The 17,766-nt window shown below is 35.9% G+C and overlaps 1 protein-coding gene across 4 annotated transcripts in view; it reads right to left on the reverse strand.

Annotated features, from left to right (window-relative positions):
• The window catches only part of GLT1D1 (glycosyltransferase 1 domain containing 1), a 60,751-nt gene that overhangs the window by 20,605 nt on the left and 22,380 nt on the right, over positions 1-17,766 (reverse strand). For all 4 annotated transcript variants that reach the window (XM_068910689.1, XM_068910691.1, XM_068910690.1 and 1 more), the window contains 3 exons: positions 16,541-16,597; positions 6,377-6,472; positions 5,232-5,281 (listed from right to left, as the gene is read on the reverse strand). In XM_068910689.1, the coding sequence (XP_068766790.1) occupies positions 5,232-5,281; positions 6,377-6,472; positions 16,541-16,597 (203 nt within the window). The remainder of the gene's footprint in view (positions 1-5,231; positions 5,282-6,376; positions 6,473-16,540; positions 16,598-17,766) is intronic.

Below are 17,766 nucleotides of genomic sequence, written 5' to 3' on the forward strand. Positions count from 1 at the left end.
TTAAAATATTACTTTCAGGATGGGTGTAGCAATACTTGCAGAAGCAACAGTGATCCCCAAGAGCCACATTTAGGAACTTGAGGGGGCACAGTTATCGAACCACAGCCTCAGTATAACAGAAAATTAGATACAATATAAGCTGTTCAGTAAGTTGGAAATGCACTTCAAAGATGTGAACGCTTCCTAAGCCAACTGACGATGGCAGGACACCTAGGAACTTAGCACAGTCTCAGAAAAACCTGTGGAAAAGACAGGCTTATTTCAACCCAAAGTATCTCGATGGTCCAGTTCCTTCTATAGGTAGAGGTGATTTCCTGCCATATTTTATTTTGCTACCTATCAATGTACCAGGAAATATGGCTCATAAGTTATCTATTGTTTTCTGTTAAACAATCCTCTGCACATAGTTCTTTAACACAGAGAAAGCCTTTACAGAGCTACACGTTTCATCAGAGATCAGAGACAGGCAGCTTGCATGGTATGAACAGTTTCTATCAAAACAGACGAGATGACACATGGAAAACGCAGTGGGTGCATAGCAACTCCTGTTAAGCACAGGGCCTACAGGGATCAAAATCTAGGGGACCTTCTGTAAACACACTATGCTAAAATTGCTGTGAACTCAAACTGAAGAAATGGTACAGAAACATCTTCATTACGATTTGGGGACTACTGTGGCCATCTAAGGTTTGTAGAAAAAATTCTGTCAGAAAACTGCCTGAATACTACATAGTCAAAAGCTATGTCCACAAACGTATTCAATATGGATAGGGAGAGATTGCTTGGTTATCTGTGGTTTGCAAGGTTTTGACAGTATCGCTTTGAAAGGAATCAAGCTTTATTCACAGCAGCAGGTGACCCCACATTACAATTTTTATCTATCTGTTCAATTGTTGAGCAGGCTCGGCAAGACCATTTTACATAATCTTTTCCATACTTCAGAAAATGTAATGCCTTCTGATGTAATGCAGCACTACTACGTCAACCTGAGATAACTAACAACAAGCCAAAAATATAGTTTTAATTCAGCTGAAACAATTTGGCAAATTGGATCTAAATTAGTAAAACTTTAAGTCTGAAACAAAAATTGACAACCCATTTTTAAAATATTGAAATGGTTAATTTCAATATATCTAACAAAAGTTTCATTTGAAGAGAGTTTTTCTTGAAACCAAGGAAACAAAGGGTTAGAAGAGTTGTCAAGCTTAACAGTGGAAGAAGTTCTTTCCTTTTAAAAAATATCTCAGTGAATAGGATACTTATTTAGGATGTAGCTGGCAGAATTTCATATTCCTCTTTAGGCTAAGGAATTTTAAATGTTATCATTGTCTCCTATCTGAGTTTCCTAATTATTGTGCTGTGGGATATTCTGGAGCAGAATATAGACTGCTTAAATATTATGTGAACAACACAACAGCGAAGAAAATGAATTTTCTAAGAATCAAGAGATTATGCTCTGAATAAGGCAGAAAATGGAATTGAATCCAGCCTTTTACAACCTGGCTGATGACCCTGCATTCTGGTTTCCTAACTAAAAGAAAAGTGACACTGTGAGCAATGCTGTTGTCCAAACTCTTCGTTTCTTTGGCTTTTATTACATATGAACAAAAGTTAACTATTCTGTTATGCACCAAATGAAACATCCCTCTTGACATGAAACAATTTTTTGGTAAAAAAAGACCTGCGATATTTGTTTTTTGATTTCAGATTGAACCAGACCAAATCCCTTCCAATTTTAATTTTGTCTATACGTTTTCAAAAATCTGTGACTTACATTATCAAGGATTTCCATATTTCTATTAAGGAGGCACTAGACTCTCTCTAAGAAAATATTAATTTTCTATACATCCCAATCATTTGCATGCCTGAGGTCTTATCAGAATTCTAAAAATCTGTAAGTAGAACCTACTAAATAGATTTAACCTTCATACATATATATATATCTGTGTGCATGTGTGTGCACGTGTGTATGTGTGTAAATTCATACATATGTAGATACAGAGCTACTGTTACCACATTCACCAGCAGAAATATGCAAATCACTATTTGATAATGCTCCCAAGGATACCAGAACAAATCAGTGACAGCCAGAAACAGAACTCATGCGTCAGTAGTTCTACAGAAAGGAAGAAATCACTACCTTTGAGCTACATCTTTATGAATAAGCAAATTTAAACTGTAGATATTCTATGAAAGCTCAGATATATATGAAAAATGTATTTGTTGCATTGACTACTTGTGGAAGTGAGCTTAAGGGTCTATTATTTGCCAAGCTAGTTGCAGGATATTTTTACATACAAAGGAAGTACCAACCCCCCAAGTTTATAAACACTGACAAGGCAGCTAAGAAAAAGCAGCTAGGATAGAGTCCAAGTTACTGAAATGCTGTCAGGATGGTCAGTGAGGAATTACTTTAGCATAGCAGAGGATTGTGGGGTGTACGCCAGAGAACTGGCGAAATTAAGAAAAAAAATAAAGACTGTATATAAGAACAACTTTCCAACACTGATATATGCTTGCATGTGGAATATTCTTCCAAGAAGTGGTGAAAGTGCCATTAGTTGTTTCATTTTAAAACTAGCCCAGAAAACATACAGTAGGTAGCAGTCATATATTATAAGGAGGTGGGCTACACGACCTGATAGGTCCTTCCATCTCTGGAGGCAGATACTCAACTAAAACTATCTCAGTAGGCACAGAAAGAAATTGGACAGCTGAAAAATAGCTGTCTTTGAAAAAGAGCATCATTATAAACATGGCAATATTCTGTACTGTCTACAAGAATGCTTAAGAATTACACAGAGCATACAAAGTGGCCTTCAAGGGGTTACCCAGCAGCTAAACACAAGTTCTGTGGTTTTAACTTTTAAATAGTTTTAGAAGCTTCTATTCTTGGGATGTAGACTTGTTGCAAATTAGCTATTGTTTCAAATTACTTCCTTATTTAAAACAGAAATGGATAAGGGGAAATTGGAGGAGGAGATAAATGCTAAAAGTTTTGCATTAGACAGGACCTAATCCCGAGACAATTATGCCTGGCAAATGCAGGAAAAGGCCAATAATCTAATGCAAGCAAAACAGAAAACAGCATGTGGGCCTTATTCTTTTTATTCTTAACATTAATGTAATTTTTTAATATTCATAATAAATATGACTTGCTTCACAGGAAGAGTCACTGATTCTCTTAAGATCTTGTGGTTTGAGAAGAAATGTAAGAAAAGTAGAGCTAAATACCAGTAGAGCCAAACACATGGAATGCACATGAGATATATTTCTGCACACAAAATAATTCTCTGATTGGCCCTCCTTTAACAATAATTTAATACTATGGGAGAAATATATTTTTAAATGTTTAAGGAGGTTCAGTTCTTGATCCCCTCTATGCACTGCCATAGGGTTATTTCTGGTAACTTACTGTAATGACATTAGCTCATGCACAATTAAAGCAAACGTAAAAGAGAACCAAAAATGTCTAAAATCCATACTGGAGGCAGCAAGTGCATCTCTTGATTCTAAAGCACAACTTCAATGTACCTGCTCTAAATTTACCTTCCACACCAGTTCACTTTCAAATAATTTTGGGTATTAGCGTGGAAAAAAACGCAGATAAAAATGAAAATGTAAAAATGGCTTTTTAAAAATAAAATGCTTTGCCCTGAAATTTGCAAGAAATACAGCTAAATGAGAAAACAGGAAAAAATAATTCCTATTTGCCCATTCAGATTTTGTGTATTTTCTCATATATTAGATTGCCTGCAAATTTTCAGGTTCACATGATGCTGAACCAGATATGAGACTGACAAGGGAGCCACGAACAGATTTCACAGATAAGACAGTGAAGCTTTTAATATCCCTTTAGCATCAGCAAGGCTTTGTTTCTTTTTGAAATGATATAGCCACCTAGCCTTAACTTTTCCACTGTTTAGATCAAGGATACAGGCTGCTTTTTCAAGACTTCTGCTGCTATAGATACACATGCAGCACAATTAATTTCTTGCTAAAGACCTGCAAGTATTTTTTTCCAGTTTAAAGTATTCTTCATTGACATAGGCAACATAGTAGAAGTAAAAGCACCTCTCTCCAGGGCTGTGAGAAGCTGCATAAATGAACCTCATTCTGCACAGAACTGGGAGGAGCACTTAGGTGGCTCTGAGAGTTATCTCCCCTCTCTCTCGCGCTAACTTAAATGGAATGCAACAAAGACACATACCTCCACATGAACAAAAGATGTAAGAATGGGAATAATGATGTGATATCACTTCCACAGTATTAAAAATTCTCATTAACAATACTTGCTAAAAATATTTTTAGATGGTAACAGTTGCCTTTCAAAATATCTGATAGGCTTGCTTAAAAATTACTTGTTGAAATAGCCATTTCTGATACTGCTTTTGCAAGTATTTTTAGTGCTTTCTGATTTTCTTAACAAACTTCATACTATCTAACAGGTATAAAGAATCTGATTTAAAATTCCAAATATGTTGACACTTTTTATCTTCAAAAGTTGGTTCTGTAGTCAAATGTAACGCTAAATGTTTTGCTCTAGGAGACCATAATCAATGAATAGCATTACCAAGTGCTATGCATGAACTAGATACAAAAGTAAGCACTCCAAATGTGTCTTTTACAAAACTAGCCCAAGCCCTCAGAACAAGAAAATTCAGCATCTGTAAAACAAATTTTCAGTTGCTGTAAACTCTTTCAGCTCTACTGATGACAGTTTGCATAAAAAAAAAAAACACTTAAGTGAATAGAATTGGGCTACCTCAGTGCATAGCCTCTTAGAAACCCCTCTTAGCTGCTTTCCTTTTTGGCACACAAATTATGCTAAGTGAATATTCTTTGTACTCAGTGAGTCAAATCACATGCAGCGCAAGAGAGAAATAAAGGTTGGAGTCTGAAGCCTATGCAGTGCATATAATGGAGAGACAGCACCAGAACCGTAAGCTCTGCGAGGTACCAAAAAATGCTGACTGCAGCCCCTCGGCTGACAGCAGAGCCCTGAACTCTGGAGAACATAACACCAGTATCTGTTCCCCTTCCACAGTTCAGACCTGTTGAGAGCAGCCTTTGTAACTATTAGGTTTGTACCCTGTTATCTTTATAAAAGTTAGAAGTCCTCTGACTCAGGTTCCAGTTCGAAAGAATTATGGTAATATCTCACTAAATACTTCTATTTACTCATATGTAAGAAACATACTAATAAAATAATAATTACAATAACTACTTACTGCAGGTCCAATTATGCCCAGATGGACACTGGGTTCCTTTCTGTGCCAGTCTGAAACAGAAGAGAATATCTTTTTTACTAATCACAATTATCCATTTTAAATATTAATATTTAGAAAGTACACAAAATAATCTTCTTCCTCTGAAATCAGTATAAATAGCTGCATGAATAAAGCAGATAGATAGCATTAGGCAAATATTGTAATATCACTTAAATGACTGAATACTCAGAATTCACATGATCAGCATATTTGAAAGTTAGTCTTTAGCATTTCTGCCTCATTCAGTCTCTTATGATTCAAGGGTTATTTAACTAAGCTCAGATATTAATTTTCAATCATCTTAAGAGAACAAGGCTTTATAGAATGCAGTGACTCTAGCCACCAAGCCAAAATGATTTGCATTTTTCCTTCTGTGTGAAGGAACATGAGGAAACAACTGCAACCATTACAATTAATACTTACATTATAATGTGTGCAAGAGAAATTTGCCATTCCTCAAATACCAGAACAGACACCTACCACAAAATCAGTTACTTGCTTTTAATAAACTACATTTATGATTAACCATCAACAGGTGGTGAAGGTGTACATAAAAAAATAAATGGCATAGCTGAAGCTAAATTTCCAACTTGGAATATCTGAACCTTCTACAGCCACAAGTTCAAAACCTGGCAAAACAGTCACCCACATAACTATGAGAAAAACAGCCTAGCTTACAGTACTGAGCTGTAAGGATGGGTAATATTTGCTTGCAACTTTAATGGTATACCTTAGCACACATGCAGACAATTGCACCAGCCACAGGGCAATATGATTAAAATCTTATTTTAAGGTAGGTGAACTCTTCTTTCGTCTTCCATTAATATTCTGTGCAGCAGCAAAATAGTTTTGCCAACAAGTAAAAGCACTGAATATTGCTTTGATTTTAGTGCTCTGTTATTCCCAGCAGGCAGGAAGACACAGTACAGAAATAACGTGTTGAACAGATCAATAGCTACATGAGCACTTCTTTTTTAAAATATAATATGAAGGTTTTTTGCAATGAATAAAATATCTTATATCAAACTTATAAACACAAAAAGAAATGCATCTAAATGAAACGCATCCAGGGACAACATAAGGATATTCAAAGAGCAGGCACCTACCCGAAAATACATCTACTAAATACAGAGGATCTTTGATTCTTCGAAGTCCACATATCAGAAGAAAAATGTGTAAATTGTCCACACCTGTAGGAATGCCTGAAACAAAGTATTGTAAAAATCTGAATACAGATAGCAAAGTTAAACATCTTCAAAGCAATTATTTCATGAATGAGCACATACAGCAGGACTTAATGACAGTAGTTATAGGGTAGATTCTGAAAAGTTCTCAGTGGGAATTTGATTTCAGTAGGAAATAATTTCAGTAGTCAGTTAAATTAGATTCCATAAATTTCCACGAAATTCTGGGGAATTATTCAGAAGCTCAAAGTTCCTGGTCCTTAGGAAAGTGTATCTGGCAGACCCTGGTAGCCCTGCACAGTTGCAAGGAAATCAACTTCAGCGCTGCTATTATTAGCACAACCAGAAAAAAAATATGTAAAGCCAGTGCAGGCATAGAAGCAGATGCAAGGCCTGATAAGTTTGTGATTTGAATCAAAACTAATTCTAATTTAAAAAAGAAAAATCCAGTAACAAAACTCACAGCTTCTCAGTAGTTCTACTACCAACATTAAGTACAATCCATTTTCAAAGCACTTTCCCTGCATCAGGGGTCAGATCCAAAGCACAATAGGAATCATTACACCTCTTTGAAATATTAGTCTATTTTTACAGATGGAATGAATATAGACAGAGATTGAAGTCTTGTACTTAGAATAAATCTGTACCAGAAGTGGGATTAATATTGAGACTTTCTTGCTCTCACACCAACCCTCAAATCAATTCAGTGGATAACTTAATCATACATACCATTTTACAAGACACAGGAATTTATTTTCAGAGGCAGTGAATGTGCAGGCTTTGGGAAAAAAAAGTTGGTAGCCAGTGCTCTTGGATACCAGAACCCAGCTTTGACTGAGTGGGCAACTATACAAATCAAACTATACAAAAAGAATAAATATGCATCTACATAACAACTCTACACCTGTTTTAAGGATATTGCCAGGCTCAGTTGATCACTGTCTGTAGAGATAAGAGCTCTTGATCTGAAACACATTTTGTTGTATAAGATCAGGTCAGTGTTCAACAGCTGTCTATCCCCGATATGCCATCACTGCTACAGAGTAGCTAACTAGAAATTAAATTATTGCAAAGCATTTATTTTAACTCTGTGGGGAAGAAATACAAACATAAAATAATTTGGGAAAAATCTGAACATGTGTTTTTTTTAATACTGAAAATCTCTTAAATAAATCTGCAAATACAGAGCAAAAACACATTTAAAAGTTTGTTTTGTAGTCTATATTAAAAAAAAGAAAAGACTATCTGATGTATGACATTTACAGATGCCATTGGCTCTGTGACAACCCAATTAATTCAGAACATAATTCTGGAGAAGGGTCACTATGTGATGAACTTCGGTAAAGTGCGTTTATGATAAAATAATACACATTGCTGAATGAGCATACATTACACCACCATAATTTAATAAACACTCAAGGGGCTGAAATTTTTATGTTTGATTTACTGCACAAAACAAATCCATTTGCTATCCTTCACTTCACTCGTTTATTGAGCTCATGGCAAGGATAGATGACACATATCATCTAACATTAGGCAATTCAACACGGATTCTCAAACTGTTCTTCAGCAGCAGGTTGATTGTGGGACATGAAGGCATGTCGGACTGGGACAATGCTGCAAAGCTGCCAGGAGGGTGATGCTGCTGTAGGAGCTGCTGCATGATCAGAATGTCTATCTCTGATATTTATGATTAATAAAGGAAGGGTAACTGCGGTGGCACCATCACCACTTTCTGAGAACAATTGAGCTGCCTCCCATATCATCACCAAGTTGATGCAATTTATAATCTAAGATCAGACAAACTTGCTACCAACCTACTTTACTTCACCATACTGTATACAGCAGTGCTAACTTAACTGAAGGGTCTATTTCAGGCCCTAGAAGAAATATGCCAGGAATATCCTTATACCCCTCCTCATGTCAAGGAACTGGATTAATATGAGCTCTGCATCAAATCTCTGTTGCAGGGGCAGGGGAAATCAGAAGAGCGGTGATTTATGACATTCAAATGTTATTGCTTTTAAAATTAAAAGCCAGTTTAGGGACTTTTAAATGTTCCCTATCACAGAGTTCGTTACTGAGTCAGTTTGATTTAATTTAAATAACTTGAACTGTCAAGAGTGGCTGCAGCAGACAAGGTAGGTAATATGCTACTGTTTATTGGACCAAGAAATAATTTGCATTCTACAGTACACAAACATTTGGACTGAAAAAGCCCTTTCTTCTGGTGCAATGGTCCATTAATACTCTTTGTTTTTATGCAGGGCAGCAATGATCTTAATTCATAATCTAAACCCACACAAAACAAATTACTAGAAAGTGTCATCAAGATTCAGATAGCATTTTTAACTATCCATAAACATTAATGTCCACTTTAATTTATGAATTCCCACCTATTGATGTTCAATTCTGCTATTTTGGAACTAACAAAGTTAGTGCTGAAACCACTGCAGTAGGACAGTAGAGAGTAATCGGATCTCACTGTTCTCAACTAGAGACTATAGAATCATAATGCTCTTGATGCAACCCTAACCAACATTAACTATGTTTGAAATAACCATTTCTTTTTCTCTCTTAACATCTTCTTGTTTCTTTCTTATTGCTTTCAGTCTTTTCCTTTTATTAGATATGGGATTTGAAGTACTTTGACAATGAAAAGCCCTAATAGACCAATTCTAGTCTTGAATGCCACTCTGCTACCTGTAGAGAAACCTTAACCCAATAGAGAAAAAGGAAACAGGCCCTACAGACAGTAACTTTAGGTTGTAGTTTGGATTTTTTCACTCAATTCCTGTGGCATTTAAAGGCACCTTTTCAAAGAATCTCATGAATAACAGTCTAATTATTTCACCAGTGAAATTACCTAAAACAATTAATATGTATTTATGAAAAGAGCCCACTGATTTGACATTTAGTTTTTGAAAAGACATTCACAAGCCTCAACTCTCACTGGCAGATTATCCCCTTCGTGCAACTTTACAAAAACCCACTTGCCTGTTATGAAATTTTTGGCACTTTTCTCTGAATATGAGATATTAGGCAGTCTGGACTGTGCTATATGGCATTTCTAAAAATTGTGAGAGAAGGGCTATTCAAGGAAGGATTTTCCTTGCCTCTGCCACTCAATTTAGCAAGGCAAGAACCAGCTGTAGTTTTATTTTACTGTATGTTGTAGATCTTAGTCATCACCTAATTCATTTGTATAGCCAGACTTTCCCCAACTCAATCCACTTAGAAACATATAAAGACATTCCTGAGAAGATTGCGTTACCAGAGCATCACAGCTGCTATCTCCTGCTGGGAATACATTCATTCTGGGCCTACTTAAGATCAGACTTAAGCAGCACTTGTATGTCTCGTTAGCCTTCTATCTGTACACTGAAAATGGTTAATTCACAAATCAGGATGATGCTTCCATCAGCTTTTTCTCCACCTGTTGCTTTCTCAAGCCTGCTACAACCCCTGATGTGAGGAAAAAACAACCTCTAGCCATTTGAACAAAAAAGCAATCATTTTAGCATGCTTTATCCTCACAAGAACCCTAATGAGGGGAACATATTAACAGAGTAACGGTAGAGGCCTTTTACAAGTTACAACCCTATCAGCTGTGAAAAGTCATACTTGAAAGAAGATATCTTTTCTTTTTCCTTGAGCTTAAACAAGGCTTTTGCCATTGGAGTTTTTGCCATAGCTCTGCCTTTCCCAAAAGTCTACTTAATTTATAGTAAGATTTCACTGCCGTTTGTGTTTCAGTTCTGAAACAGAAATAGATAAATACGGCACAATTGACTGATTTGCACTTTTGATGCATTCACCATGTCACTATTGTGTTAGAATGACAGGCAAAGCCTCAGGCAACAGAGAACACTTGTGTCTATTTTTCCGTGTTTTTGTTTGTGTTACAAAAGCAAAGATTTGAAACAGCACTGTGTGCTTCATTATCTGCTGGCTCACGCATCTTACATTTGCTTTGCAAAGAAAATATAAAATGGAAAGATTTGTACATAATCACTGACAGTTAAAAAATAGACTGCATGGTTCAAGTTGCCCAGTCGTACTTCAGAACTGCTATACACTAAATATAAGTCTTGCCACGCCAACCAACACCTCTGTCACTGTCAAAAAATAATTGTTTAATGTCAGGAAGAATCACTCCTTTAAACCTGCCTCATCAGTGTTTGTCTATGGTCTAGTCTGATTTGTTATCTTGGCCTTATGTGTAAAAAACAGCTGCGTATTAGCCATGGCCAGTCTTGAGCCTGCTTAGCAGGTCACCTGTTTAGCAAGATGTGAGAGGTCAAAACCACAAGAGTGATTGATAGGAGTACGGAAACTCATTCCTCTCATCAGCACGACAGTATGTTGGCCTGATATGCCACACAGGACCACAGGGATGGTGACAAATGAACTGCAGGTGTGCTGAAATGAGTCAGACCCAGGTGCAGATTAAGACTGACATGGGACTCCCACAGTCATGAGAACTACTGTTTCAGACTGGAGCAGAGGTTGGTACTATGCCACTCAAAATTGAAACACAGCACTACTGTGCTAGCGTATTTGTTGACAGCATTGGAACATGGCACAAAGTATACAGTCTAATAGATGAAATGTGATTAATAGTCAGGACTCATGTGTTCTCCTGCTGGCTGTGACTGAGTCACAGTGTGGTCTTTCTCAATAAATCCAGACTTATCTGTTTAAACTTACTCATGCATCTCCATGCAGAAATTACAATTGCTGGATATAAAGCAATGGCCCTGGGTTTAACTTTTGGTAAACTGTTTGTGGTCTTCAGTGGAAAGACAGAAAGAAAGAATGAAGTATTTTAACAGCTATGGAAAACATTTTGGTAATGCAACAATTTCATGCTAAAGCATGCAAATAAGAAGTTTCTTTCTTAAGATTTCATTGGCTCTTAGTCTGTTCCTTATCCGAACTTGTATAATTGTGTTTGTCACATCAGGTCTTTTTAGAATAAATAATAAATTTTCTCTAGAAATAGTGTGCATATTTAAAAAAAAAAAAAAAGTAAAGGAACTTGTCTTAGATACACTATGACAGTTACACATGGGCCTTTTAAAAAAAAATCTGTACTTAGATGCCAGGATAGCATAACATGAAAACAAACAGACAACATGGAAACCAGAACTTCTGAAGCATTAGTAAAGATAATGTTTTTGTCAAAAAGGGAAAAATAAGTAAAAATACCATCCAAACCGATTTTGAAAGAGCAGACTCATTTAACTCCATCCCTCTAGCTACAATCAGGAAAAAAGCTTAGTAATTGTGGATGTACAGTTAAAAAAAAAAAGTTTACTGCAAATCTTTAATCTTACTAAAAAGCTGCAGGCCTCTAAGTGAATGAGTAGTATCAAGCATTAGCTTGCTGAGAGGTAAGGTAGCAGTTTGAGAATATCTTGTGTGACCTATTTTCTCACCCGTTGTTCAAAGTTGTTCAAGAAAATAAAAATATTTTTCTTATTTAAACTCTTTGCTGTGCTTTTTTAGGATGTTTTCAAAATCTCTAGGGAGCAGAAAAAAACAAAAAAAAAAAAACCAAAACAATGATTTTTCATTCAAAGTTATTATTTTGGACCTGGCTCAACAACCCCATAAAAATGAAAGTTCTTAAAATGTGTTCATTCATATACAGCTTAAAATCCAATTTGTACTAGGGGTTAAATATGTTTATCAATTATATCAATATTGTACTTGTAGGTTATAATGCAGGATGCAAAGATTTTCCAGTAAGATAAACAAACACTGTCTACAGTCAAAATAGTTCTTATCAATACTGGGTCCAAGATAATAGAAGTTTTTAGGATTAATTTTCCAAACCCTGACTTCAAGTTCACAGCTGTGTTCTAAGGACCTTTAGATGACAATACCAAGTCCACACGGGCTTGCTCATCCAAATTCCCTTTTGTTCAGCAATGAAGTCTAAGCTATGGTGAGACTGTGAGGGTGAATTACCTTTCTCATTTTCCCTTCTATTCACTTTGAACCACAGCAGGTCTTTTATTCCTCTTGAAAAGTGTTCATTTATCTGTCTCCAACACATTTGAAAGTATTAACTGATCTCCTAGAAAAAGAAATGTATAGGTTTCTTGCTGAGATTTCAGCCTCTAAGATAGTTATTTTATTTTCTTGAGTTTGAATCATGGATAAATTTTTCCAACTCTGGCATATTCTTCTGATACTCAAAGTCTTGAATTCAGCTTTATTCTTTATATTCATCTCTTTGTTAACACAGCGGAAGTATCACACATAAACTCTCTTAGTCTCTTAGCATCAAGAGTCTGATTTCTGTTTAAGATATTTAAACATTAACTCCATGTCTCTTGTTCAAGCCAACTCTTCAAAACAGGTTGCTCAGATAAGCCAAGTTTTCCAACCTGTTTGATATGACAGTGTCATACTGATGTCCAGCTTCAACATTCTGTCTTACTTTATATTGATTCTGAAATTTCCATAACTGAAGTCACTGAAATTAGTCAAATATTAGCCGAATTAGGTCTCATTTCAGCAACATAATTAACCACCACCTTCAGATCTTAAACATTTTTAATGTGTTTTATGAAGTCAAGCTTTTATTCTACAAAGAAATCTGTTTCTCATAAATTAAGGGGAAGTGGCAGAAATCCCTATATCCAAAGTATCCAGACATAGTCAACAGCATACTGAATATTTGCTGGAGTTTGCTGACATGTTTGTGAAGGCCACAAAAGTTGAAAGAACCCGGTAACTTCCTGGGGCAGGTGACTCATCCAGAAAAATTAGAACCCAAGATTCTCCAGCATTCCTTTTTTTGCTGTTATCTCCTTATTTCCAGCAGACCAGATAATGGAAGAAAATCTGTGCTTTCAGATCTGCTCAGGAACACAGTTTACTACTACTGCCATATCATTATTTCTACAGCCAGCGGTATATCTGCACGAACTTTTACTACTTAATTTTCCTTATGTATATCCTTTTTGCCTGAATAGCTTTAGGAAAATATAATGCCTCTGTAAAATCCTGTCTGTGCCATGACAGGCCATGTAAACTTTTCAAGCTCAGAAATTAGCCTTGCTCTGAAGCAGAAATTATCTGAGAGTAGAAAAATCAAATGCCAAAAGCATATCCCACATTTTATTTGATAGTACACTAAGCATCTTATCCTATGGTTCCATGTCGCCTTCCAGGAAACCAGTTTTCAGTCTTGTCTGTTGGGTAGATGAGCTTCCTCAGTTCATTAGCATAGGTTTTTAGTTATCTACCCCTTCTAATCACACGATGTCCAAGTGTTTATTGGGGTTTTCATCTTATGCACTTCAGGCACATTCCACTGAAATCAAAAGGAGGCTTTCATCAAGGTATGAGGACATCAAGCCCATCTCTGTGTTCTTAAGTAGTTACATTCTATCCTTGAGCTAAGCTGTTAGAGAAGGTCAGTCTGAGTTTTCGCACCTACTTAGAAAGTCTTGTTACTTTCTGTCATTCAATTCTCCACAGAAGCCTGAACTTTCATTGTCTCTCTGAAGTCCACAGACAGACATCTTAAACTGCTAACAAAACTGATTATGCTGTAAATAGATTCCTACATGACAAAATCAGAGAAGACTATTTTGATCAGCTGGTCTGGCCTCCAGACTGATAGGCTGCAGTACTTTCCTAAATTGTCTGAGTTACTAAACAAACTGAAAAAGTTGTCTTGTTGAAGTCTATGTTGAAATTTGGGCTTGGTTCAGCTTTCCAGCTTGGCTACTGTTGTTTACAGTCCCTCTCTTATCCTTACAAGACAAACACCGAAGCTAACTACAACTACAATGCAAATTAACTTAAAAGCTCTCCTCTTTGCAGGTTTAGCCAATAAATGTTTTAACAGCCAGCCACTGAAAATACTGCAGCTAGGAGCTAAGAACAGTAACTCTAAACAAACATCACCACTGCAACTCTTAAGTCTGCTGCTTCGTCTATGAAGAAAATACTAATTCCATGATTTTTGTGCTGAGATTGTATTGCACCCATAATAATGACAATAAAAATCTTTTCACAGCACTGCTTCAGTTTGTATTAGGCAATTACCATTTATCTAACCTACCCAAACTATCAAACGAAATCTAAAAAAGACTGAGTTTCCTTAGCTTTTATTTTAGCACCATCCACACTCGGGAGCATGAAGGCGGGAGGGGTATCTGACAGTAAAAAATATTTGCCATATTCTCCCACTCTCACTTAACACTGAATCTAACATTAAATTATTTGAGGCCATTCTATGGGCTTACAGAGACTATTCATATAGTGGTGTGATATTTAATATGACTCAAATGTTAAGGCTTTTCTATGACTGAGAAATTAGTACAAAAATATTCATATGAACTCTATTCTGTAAAAGAATCTTGAAATTTTCTGAAGGGTATATTTCATTTTAAAGAATAACTTGCCCATGTACGGCCTGATTATCAAGGATGCTTAAAACTGAGAGCTCACATACTCTGCAATTTGCATTACTGTTTCTTTCCAGCCAGTTCTGGAAATCCTGAATTTGACAAGTTCAAGGACACTGCTAAAGATACAGCAAGAGTTATCTGGAAAAATATTTCCCACAAAAATCATTAATTACCTTTAGATATGGAACAGAAACTCATGACAGAAGTTTAAAAAAAAAAAAAAAAGGTAAATGTCATGAGGTGAACCACACTGGACAGCTTTATCTGCATAAAAGCTAAGGGTCTTCTTAAGTGCATTTCACTGTGTAAGCCCACACTACCCAAATTGTATTCTTCTGAAGAAAATTGTCTTCAATTTTTAACAGTTTTCTACTGACTGCTCCAAGTTTAGAAGAATTTTAAACATTTTAAGCACTTTGAAACCGCAAATCCCAGGAAAAGTAATTCAATGGGAACTTCTAATTAGGTGTCTGGTAAGCAAAAGGTAGAGCCAAAAACCTGCCTCCACATGCAATAGAGGCAAGACTGATAAAATAAATGAGATGAAACAGTCATAAAAACCAGTACTGAATAATTTGATGCCAGTTTTCAAGTTATGATTTAACAGACACAGATGTTGGAGTCACATTGCAGTTTGCTTTTCATGTACATTTTGAATTATTTTGCACTTCTGCATTAGTACACATTAGGTAAAAAACTGTCTCTAATATAGCAGATAAAATGCACTTTAGGGGCAGCTTCGCTCTCTTCAATCTGTTGACTGTTTGTTTAATCATAAAAACGTCGGACATGAGATCCAATCAACACTAGGGCTATGCTAGCAAGTGACACATCATTTCACTTCAGAAAATTATTCATCTTAGTGGCGCTGTGCTTGTGTGCTATGATTTACTGAGAACGAAATAACCTCACAATGCTCTATTTAAAATTGGACACTGGTTTTGAATAATGGCACACATTTACTGATGTGATAAAGCAATTGAATAGCATGGGTTCATTTGTAACAGAGGAAACTGCTGTACCATCAGAGATCAGACTGATGAATATAATACTGAAATAATTTTTCCCCACAGTAACATGCCTACAAATTCTTCTTGTGGGGCACGGTGGCTGTAGCAATTAAGTTATTGCCAAGATGAGGAGACTTTAAATTAGTCCACCTGCTTTACATGCCATTACACTAGTGAAAACAGAAAAAGACACTAGATAAGACCAAATAATAAAACATCAATACATATTGCCATTTTTCAACTCGTGCTCTTTTGCAAAAGACATACATAGTTTCTATCACACAGCTGTAAAGAACAGTATGGTCAGGTATTGGTGCTTTGGTCTAACTTTCCTTCTAGGGGATATTGACCCTAGATATCATATATCATGATCATTTTATCTTTTCGTGCAATTCACACAGTACTGTACACAGCTGCAATTCATTACGGCAGAGACCTGCAACCTGGAAATCGCATTGGTAGTTTACTAAATAATATTCCAGAGCAGAATTCTGAGTAGCACCTGATATTCAATTGACTCTAATGAGTTTTACATTTTTCATTTTATTATATAACCAATTAACGCACATACTCTAAATGCTTTCCAGAATGACATCTATTAAGCATAAATACAGTGAATAAAGCAAAAAAGCGAGTTTTACCTGCGTTTTGTAGAAATCTATTCCAGTCAAAAGTTTCACTGGGTGTAGTCTTAATTCCTGTGTTCATAACAAAAAAAAAAAAAAAAATGTTTTACTGGTCACTGGATGGCTGAACTACGATTTTTGAAATCTTGTCCTGAGAAAAAATAGTTTCTGTCAAGTGCACCGAATTCCAGATATAGCAGCTCCCATACCAAGCTTCCCATCCAAGTTAAGTAGCCTGGACAACATTTCTGCGGTATTCAGGTTGAAGATGAATTTAAAGTTTTGCACAATCACGTAGTGTATGAACTTCTTCAGCAACCCAGGGAATTATGCTCCCTTATACCATGCTGAATTTGGCCTCTTAAAATCTATACATGAGATAATATTACGTGAGGCAGCTTATCATCCCAAAACGGACACAGGTACAGAATTTGGTTTATTTCAATTATTCCAACAGATATTATTCCAATAGATATGGTTTATTGCAATTATTCCAAATAGATATAGGTCAGCTCAGACCCAAATCCTTACTATATGGCACAATAAGTAAAATAAATTAATATAAAAAGTAAATATTAATTTAAACTGAGCGCTATTTTATTTGTTTTGCGTTACACGAAGAATTAATTATTTTAGTAATTAAATGATTAATTTAATATTTACTTAATCTCTTAGTAAACTACAACCTCACAAAGGGCTTAAAATACAAGGGGCTTAAACATGGGTTAAATACCGCTCATAAGGAATATTTCCAAAATAATTTTGTTTTCTTTGAAAGTTAAAATGAAGTATCTAATATACAATGAGTTTTGAAGCCTCTAGACAGTTAATTTAAGTATATAAAACTGGGAGAAGAAGCTGAAGTAGTCACATTTTAAATGCTGAGTTGAATGTTCCCTGGACTCCTCACTTAAGTAATGTACCTCAGATTAGATACTTGTTTGATGCCATTTTTCTGTGACAGCAGAACATAAAGGAAGCAGCATATAAAGGAATTTGGAGCTTCAGAGAACAATCATTCAACACCTTGTACGAAATCATATTGAGCGTCTAATCCAAAGCCCATTGACTTCTGTATGCTTTGGAGAAAGCTTGGAGTTATCTTGGCTTTTAGAATCCTAATGTAAGGTACCTGGGAAACAATTTTTAAAGCACCAAATGAGTTGAAAATTTAGGCTAACAGAGTGAAATACCATCCCAATTAAACTCAATGGAAAAACACTCAACAACTTCAGTGGAGC

This window comes from Struthio camelus, chromosome 17, assembly GCF_040807025.1.
Source record: "Struthio camelus isolate bStrCam1 chromosome 17, bStrCam1.hap1, whole genome shotgun sequence".
NCBI lineage: Eukaryota > Metazoa > Chordata > Aves > Struthioniformes > Struthionidae > Struthio > Struthio camelus.